We start from the raw sequence: 8,881 nt of genomic DNA on the forward strand, positions 1-8,881 counted from the left end.
GGATTTTTATCATTATAGGGTGGTTGTGTACACACACTGCCAACACACATTTCAGTTCAAACTACTTGTAAAAGTGCATGTAGCATCCTATGACCCCTTTAAAGTCTCTCTAAACCCCTCCTTTCCGTGAGCCTACTCTGCTCTGATTGGTCAGATGGCCCAGACTGTTGTGATTAGTCTACTGCGTACAGCGCGTATCAGAAACGATACGCCTATTGCCATAGTTCCGTATTTTGAATGCTCGATAGAAAATATAAACATCTATTATTTATCATACTTGTGATTCAGTGAAGCCAGCTGGTCCAAAAAAAAACAGGGTACTGAGCCAAGTGTTTAGTGAATCCCGCGTTGAACTCCCAAGATTTTTTTTTTTAACTCCCCAAGATTAGAGAAGCAGTCGTCAGTAAAATGACGTGTTTGTGGGCGGGGTCAAGTTGTTCGCTGCTGGCCTTCGTAGAGCATAGGCGGGAATTAGGCAAATGTGTTACCCCGTGACGTGTAGCCATCACGGAAGTGGGATTCGAATTACTAATGACTCGTTTAGGCTGTAGAGAGTTAATTCTATATTTTGGGAGACTAACTTTATTTATCGTGCACTTTCGGCTTTACAACTTTGCTAATTGTTTACATTCACATACAGCTACATTACACACTGCATGAAAGGCAATATTGGAAATGGCATAATCGGGGCACTTTAATGAGATTTCACAGTGTGAGTTGGTCTGTTCTTTCTTTATTTATTTTTATTTTTATATATTAATTAATTCGTTTTAAAAAATGAGACAGTGTAAGAGGGGTGCATAAACTGGGCCTGAAATCAGGAAATGACTTGAGCCCCAACTTGGTTTGTGGTTGTGCATGTGCACAGCCCACTGATTTTTTTTTTTTTTTTTTTTTTTTTTTAAGGTTTATGCATGTTTATTGTCATCAGAGATTTTTCATGTCATCAGAGAACCTAACATTTTATGCACTTGTATCACATACTTGCTTTAGGCGTTGTGTCTTACTGGTGGTGAAATCACAGTAACAGATGGCCTTGTCATCGCAACTGAAATGTCATGCTCACGCACATGTTCTGTAATCACATGATGGCCTTGCAATCAGGCGGGTGCTTTTCCATGCTAAAAAGGCCACTTAAATAGGCTGTCCTTGTTTTGTCCTCGTTACATGTAGTCTGGCATTTTTGCTGCCCATCCTTCATTTATAATGCTATTCATTAAAGTTTTCATGTTTTTATTCATGTCAACGGAGTTAATTATAGAGCTGCTGGACCCAAAAAATCCAACTATTCCTGTTAAAATCCCAGTCTCTCTCTTATGTTGATTCAAGGCCAGTCTTTGATGCAGGCACAAGTACAGGCTTTAAAATGACACGGCCTGCCTTTAATGATTTATGTGTCATGTTATGATATCATGTTAAGTATTTTGCAGTTATAAGATGTATTATTATTTTATTTTCATGCCTCTTATTATAGCTGTTAATTCAGTTCACAGATAAATCATTTATAATAAGCAAGACAACATTCCGTGGAAAAATAAGAATAGTGAATTTTGGTGGCACGGTCACTTAAAAGTTTTCTAATTACATTAGGGCTGCACAATTGATCCAAATACAATTACTAATGCCACAATTACGACACAAACGGCTCGAATAGTTCCGGGTTTGATGAAGGCCACCTTCCGAAAAACAAAATGTGGTGTGATTGGTTAGCTGTCCCAGTGCGTTGTGATTGGCGAACAGCTTAGATGGTGTTTCAGTACTGCCACGTCCCTTGCCCAAACAGCAAGTTCTGTCTGCTCCAGTATAGTTAAGGATGGCGTCAATATTGCCATATCAATTTGAGCCGGATCCAGACCCTGAGAATATTGAACAAGAGGATCGCGCAGAACCTTTGCATGCACGGATATTGCAAAACATATTACAGTGGTAAGGTTATTGTTGTTGTTTTTTTTTTTTTTTGGCTTAATAATAAGCAAGACAACATTCCGTGGAAAAATAAGAATAGTGAATTTTGGTGGCACGGTCACTTAAAAGTTTTCTAATTACATTAGGGCTGCACAATTGATCCAAATACAATTACTAATGCCACAATTACGACACAAACGGCTCGAATAGTTCCGGGTTTGATGAAGGCCACCTTCCGAAAAACAAAATGTGGTGTGATTGGTTAGCTGTCCCAGTGCGTTGTGATTGGCGAACAGCTTAGATGGTGTTTCAGTACTGCCACGTCCCTTGCCCAAACAGCAAGTTCTGTCTGCTCCAGTATAGTTAAGGATGGCGTCAATATTGCCATATCAATTTGAGCCGGATTCAGACCCCGAGAATATTGAACAAGAGAATCGCGCAGAACCTTTGCACGCACGGATACGGACGGACATGGCGGAAACTTGAAGCTACAGCAGCTCTTCTTCTTCGTTTTCTGCAGCAGCACTTCTTCTTCGTTGTCGTCTTGTCTGATGCACTCAACCAAGAGTTCTAATACGACCTCGCCCCTCCCCACCCCCCAACCATTCGAATTTCCGTAGGCTGCAACTATTTTAATGATATTCTAATGGGCCGCTTTGTGACGTCACAAAACCTGGAAAACAATGCTGTAGTCCAAACGATCGTTGTAGTTCTTGAAAGGGGATTTTTTTTTTTTTTATGAAATATCTCCCTTTGGAGTGGACTTTGATATTTGTAACTTTGTAGATCTTTTTTATTGCCAAACATACACACTACACACTGACTAAAATTCAAAAAGTGAAAAAGCATAATAGGAACTCCTTTAAGATGTGTGTAATTGGACTTTGTAGTTTGTGCAATGTTCATTGCTTAAGGGAACAGTGCAGTGGTAAGATGTAGATTTTAAAATATTTTGTCTTGTCCCATTTTATTATGCAGTGATCATTATAAGTAAGCCATTCATATTTTAAATTCCCTGAATTCTGTGATGATGATGGATCCATAGGGGTCTTTGGGAAACATGTTTGGGAACGTCATTATTTTTGCAGTTCCATTGAATAGGGATGCTATTTGAACAGAAATAAACAGTTTCAATTATTGACGACTTCTTTGCTTTGCTTCTTCCCTGTGATCTTTCTTTTGATTATTATTTAATTTTTTTAATTGACGTGACCATGTCTTCTGGCCTTTTCACCCTGTTTTGATTGAGATTGCTAGTTTGGCAAGCTTGGGGCATCGTGGAGAATACTAAGTGATGTGTTACTTCAAGATGGTAAAGTGTTTTTGAGTAGAAGTTGTCAACCTTTTCTGACCCAGAGATGCTCCATGACACACTCAGCCACCTCAGAGATGCTATTAAATGAACCTGTCAGATTGACATTGTCATTACTTTAATTATTAACGTTAACAACAATTAAAGGTATAGTTCACCCAAAATTGGGCATTCTGTCATCATTTACTCACCCTCATGATGTTCCAAACCTGTATGACGTTTTCTTCTTTTGAAATGCAAAAGAAGGTATTTTGAAGTCTAATTAATTTAGACTTATTTGTATTGTCGTCTTCTGGATTTAAAAAAGTCATGAGTCCTATAATTATTTTAGGCCTCTATTTATAACCTCTTATAAACAGGATCAAATAAAAGTTAGTCAGTATAAGTTAGCATGTTCATTGGTCATAAGTCATAGTTCATTGCCACGGCAACTGTTTACGTAATCGGATTTAAACGCATTTCTCGTGCATGACAAGTATCTGTACACATGACAGGTGGCAAAATCACAAGAAAAGCTTGATGTGTACTTATACATCAACTTGCATGTGTAAATACATGTAAACTCTGTTTGTTTGGATATTGAGAATCTTGTCATTTAATTTGTAATGTTTCAGATATGCACTTTTCTATATAAGAACAATATAAGAATACAGCCCATCATTGTAAAGTACAGGAGCTGTATTATAGAAACATCCTAACTCAGAATACTATTCTATCTGTTTAGTAACCATGAAAATTTCACTTGACTCAAGAAATTAAAATGTGTTCTTGTCTTGCTCAGGCTGAAGAGAAGTGGTACAGTCGCTTAAACCGCAAACATGAGAGAAGATTATGAATCCATACGAGTTTCCCACTGACATTTTGAAATGCTCTGTGGTTTTTAATACTTTAACATTGCACCTCACATTGACTACACAAATGAAGTATTTTGAGTCAGATACACAAATAATTTTGTTGTGACGTCTCTACTAGGGGATAACCTGATTTCATTAAAAAAGTCTTATAAATGTGGTGATCTTTTCATTGGTTTGCATGTAAACCAGTAAAAAGGGTTATTTCAGTAAGCTGATTGTGGTAGTTATCTGCATATTAGTATGCATGCAAATATGCCTATTGAATGTTAATTACGTTTTGTCACTGCTCTATGGAAATTAAACGTGCTGTCATCTGATACTCTAAACTTCTTAAACTCTTTTAGATAGAAAAGTTAGATTGAGCTTTTTTGATAATTCATGTTACACTGTAACCAAAAAATAAATACATAAATAAAACAACAACATAGAAAAACTAATAAAGACCTTGCAGAAAATTACCAGTACATTTCCTTCAACCCTAAAACACAACACAATACAATGTGTAATTCAAAATGTGTATAAAACACCTGTACAAAATTATATTAACGTGTAATTTTCATATTAACATAGTATATTGGGCTGTATTTTAACAGAGTGCAGGTTATCATCCCTCTTAAGAGATGCAGAAATGGTAGTCAAGGGACCTTAAAGCTGTGTACCCTCTCAACTTCCAGGGTGCTGATGGGTAATGGATAATTATTATACTGTTACATTAATACAAAATGAAATGAACATGGCCGAAGTAAGTTGTGAGATGGGATGTTAGAAATATGAAAGCACTGGCATTTGCATGATGCATTAGACTGAGATAGTTGCATTTCTTCCTCTGTAATGCTGACAGAGCTACAGGCCCTGCATCAATGACAAACAACTCTGAATGTGTGTGGGCTACATGCTTTTTAATAGGAGAGTTTCTACAGTTTGGACAGGTGGATCAAGGAAATTTGATGATTGTCGCATCTGTTTGAAATATGATGCTGTATGTCAGTGTGTTAATCACATATGCCATCCATACTTAATGTGAGTGTGTTAACAGATCGGCCCAGTTAGAAACGAAAGGAAAATAGAAGCATTTGCACTTGTGACTTTAGACTATTGAATGAAAAATTTAAGATATTGGTACAAGGAGCTCATGTATCAGTGCAATAATGTCAAGACAAAGAATCAGTGTAACTCTAGTAATACATTTTGAGCTTCAGCTGCATATAATCCTGAATCTTCACAGTTCGCGGAATAATTAACACTTGCTGCTGAACTCAGTGTTAAAAAGGTTTGCATGTTTCTGTGTCTCACAGGAAGGTGTGGAGGTGAGAGTAGCTCGGATCTTCAACACCTTCGGGTCTCGCATGCACATGAATGACGGGCGAGTGGTCAGTAATTTCATTCTGCAGGCTTTACAGGGAGAGCCGCTGACGGTAAGACCCATTCACCTCGTTAAAATATTGAACCAAATGCAATGTTAATTACACCACCCAACTCTCAGTTACTGCTTTGACTCATTTCAGACTCACACAGACACACAAATGGGTATTACTTCCATTTGTGGCCTTGTGAAATTAAACTCCCATAAAACACGCTTTCATTTATTTTTCATTTTTTATTTTTATCTACATAAAGTGTCTAACAGTGGGCATCCATACAGAATGCCTTTTTTTCCTTACCTACTGTATTAAGAACTGTCATCTCAAATCACTAAATATTTTACAGTGAAATAGATTGTCGTGGAAATTACATTATATTTTTTTGTTAAAAATTGTTAATTTAATGCTGGCATTTTAAATGCACACAATTAAATAATATTTTCACACTTTTTGCGTAATGTTATGCAAAAATGAATGGGTTTTGCAACTTTCTTATGCATACAATGCATTTAAAAATTAGCAAAGAAAAATTAAGACATTTTTAATGTGACCTTCATATAGGCCTGGCCGATAAAACGGTATCGGTATTTATCAACAGTACACCTTCATTCATGACAATAGAAAAAATTTTCGATATAGCACACAACAGTTTCAGGCTCGTTTCATTTATTGGCGCTTGCTATGAGTGACAAGCAGACAGCACACATGAACACATGCTGAAATGAATGCTGTGCCTGCCTTCGATGAGGAGATTTAAAAATATATATATTAGTCGAATTTTAAAACGGTGCATTTGAATTTTAGCTGTACGTCAGGGAGCCTTATCAGTGGCACACAAGATGCGGTGGTGATGATGTAAGTGTCGTTGTTGTGTGTTATGCCAACTTCACACTACAGGATTTTAAACCCGATTTAAGTCCGATTTGCATGTCTACGAGCTCGTCGACAGGTCTGTCTGTGATCGGGGGCAAATCAGCAGGTGATCAGCGCTCTGCAATCTTTTTAATGTGAACTACTCAACGATGCTCGCTGACACCTCGCTGATGGCAAACTAATATTTTGCATTCTAAATATCTGGACCTGTTGGCCGACTCGACATCACGTGGTGTCAGGTGTCGCGATGAGCTACATCCAATGAGAGAGCAAGGCATGGGTTGAGGTCATGGGAAGAAAAACAGCAGCAGCAACGTGGCTTTAAGAAAAGTGTGGACACAAGAAATGGAGCGAAATTTTTCAGAACAGATTGGGAAAATTTCTTGTGGGAATTGGGAAATTTCTTCCCAACGTCCATTTTCAAATAAACAGCTCCTATTTCACGTGTCTTTTTGCATAAATTTACATTCCTTTTCTCACGTGTGTTTTTGTCACAAAACGTGGTTTGGGGACGGGATAGAGTCATTGGGTGGCAAAAGTCGTGTAGTTTGAACTAGGCTTTAATTTTTTTGTTAGTCTGTCCAGTTAAACCCACAAGATGCTCCGCTGCTGCATTTTTCATTCGAAATATTAGAGAAATATAGAAGCTCACTGCGGAGAAGATCTTGGTTCGGTTAAAACCGAAACAAACCATTCACACAGAACGCATATTCTGCACATTTTTGAGACGGAAGACTATGACTGTTGCACTCGCGTCTCACACAAGAGATGAATAGAAAGCCATGTAAAGTTAAAAGAGGATCAGCTTTTAGAAAACATGTCTTGAGAATTTGTGGGGGTTTTATTAAATGCAATCTGTGTGATCGGCACTTTGGCTGTTTTTATTAAGCTATGCATAAATACATGATGCTGTTTTGTTCATAATTTTTTATGCAATTTATTAAATTATATTTGATTTATAAATGTTATTTTTTATAGACAGTCGTTATTTCATTGCATTGAATAAACAATTTAATGCGGTGCATTATTTTGCTCATTGCACCCTCCTGTGGCCTCAGGAGACAAGCCAAAAGTTTCCTCAACAGTTATTTATCTGCATATAAAATATATGAAAAGAGGTTTTTGTTTAGTTACAGTGGTATACAGTGGTTAAATGTAAACCTTTTTTCTACTGCTCTTTGTTTAAAAAGGTTATGAAAATGTTCAATATTTATTGATACCGAATGAAATGAATCATTATATCGTGATACATTTTTTTTTTAGCTATATCACCCAGCCCTACCTTCAGAAAAAAACAAACTTTTTAGTACAGAAATCAGCGTGTGAACGCTTCCTTATTGTAAACACTTCAGCTGACTTGAAGAGTTTTCATACTTATTGACTGTTACTCAGTCACCTTGTAGAAGCTCCTTACATGTGCTCTGATGACTGATTGTGGTTCTGTTTGTTTCTCCTGCAACTTTTTCAGGTCTATGGTTCAGGGTCTCAGACAAGAGCTTTCCAATATGTGAGGTAAGCACTACAATCGATGTATGATGTATGAGTGGGTATTCATTTGTTTTGTCCACATGCAAAAGTAAATAGGATGAAAAGTACTATAAAAAAAAAACTACCACGAACAAAGATTTATGCAACACATCCATCTGTCTTTTTTCTTTCCATTTCCTTCCTTTTTCATGTCACCTCTAGTTTTGTCTATTATTCCTTCTAATGTTATTGTGCATGTGAATGATAAGAGTAGAGAGAAAGCCCATCTGGTCTCTGTAATGTCAAAGGACATCACAAATGAAACACGTGAACAAACAAAAGTATTAAAATGAGTCTGATCAGTGCAGTCCCGTGTTTTGTCTTTATGAAATAAACCTCAGGGAAAAACAGACCTTCCTGACAGATTTCTCCATGGTGTTTTCAAGGACGGAGGTCTGCTTTTGATGGGATTACTAATGCCTTCTGGTAATTGCATTAAAAGTATTTCAAAGGCTGAACAGTGTTTATTTTTTTTTTTTAAAAGGCTGCACAGATTGTGTACAGACTGATAATGTGGTAGTGCTTTGGTGGAAGCAAATTTATCAGCTATTAATGGTCTTTGGACTCGTCCCCATGTGATATCCTTGAAACTGGAAGTGAGAAATACAAATGACTGGTGGATATGGATAAATTTATATCCTTACATATGTATATATGCATTACATATACATATGATTTAAATATACAGAATTTCTCATTACTGTTTCATTTTGCTTAATAAAGACTGTCTGGTTTATGCATCTAATTAGTACTCTAATGCTGAATAGGACAAAAAAATAGTGTCAGCTTAACCCTCCCCCCTCCCCCCTTCCCCTGCCGAGTTAAATTAAGTTCCTGTAAGATGATTAGGCTTGCCGCGATAGACTGTGCTGACGGTGATACCGGTGTTAAGCCACAACACCGGTTACGTCACTTGCCCACTGCGTCACCGACCCCCACCGTCGTTTTGATATTTTATAGTAATAAAAATCTTTTCGTTCAGTAAAAGAACAGACACTACAATTAAAAACTGAACGCGGCTGCTCAATGCAGTTGAACGACAGTTGCAT

At 37.2% G+C, this 8,881-nt stretch overlaps 1 protein-coding gene across 1 annotated transcript in view; it reads left to right on the forward strand.

The window, feature by feature from the left end:
* The window catches only part of LOC107676432 (UDP-glucuronic acid decarboxylase 1-like), a 91,665-nt gene that overhangs the window by 58,052 nt on the left and 24,732 nt on the right, over positions 1-8,881 (forward strand). Inside the window, exons 10-11 of the mRNA XM_016470981.1 lie at positions 5,367-5,486; positions 7,774-7,817. Coding sequence (XP_016326467.1) covers positions 5,367-5,486; positions 7,774-7,817 — 164 coding nt within the window. The remainder of the gene's footprint in view (positions 1-5,366; positions 5,487-7,773; positions 7,818-8,881) is intronic.

This window comes from Sinocyclocheilus anshuiensis, unplaced genomic scaffold (assembly GCF_001515605.1).
Source record: "Sinocyclocheilus anshuiensis isolate Anshui unplaced genomic scaffold, SAMN03320099.WGS_v1.1 scaffold1126, whole genome shotgun sequence".
Lineage (NCBI taxonomy): Eukaryota > Metazoa > Chordata > Actinopteri > Cypriniformes > Cyprinidae > Sinocyclocheilus > Sinocyclocheilus anshuiensis.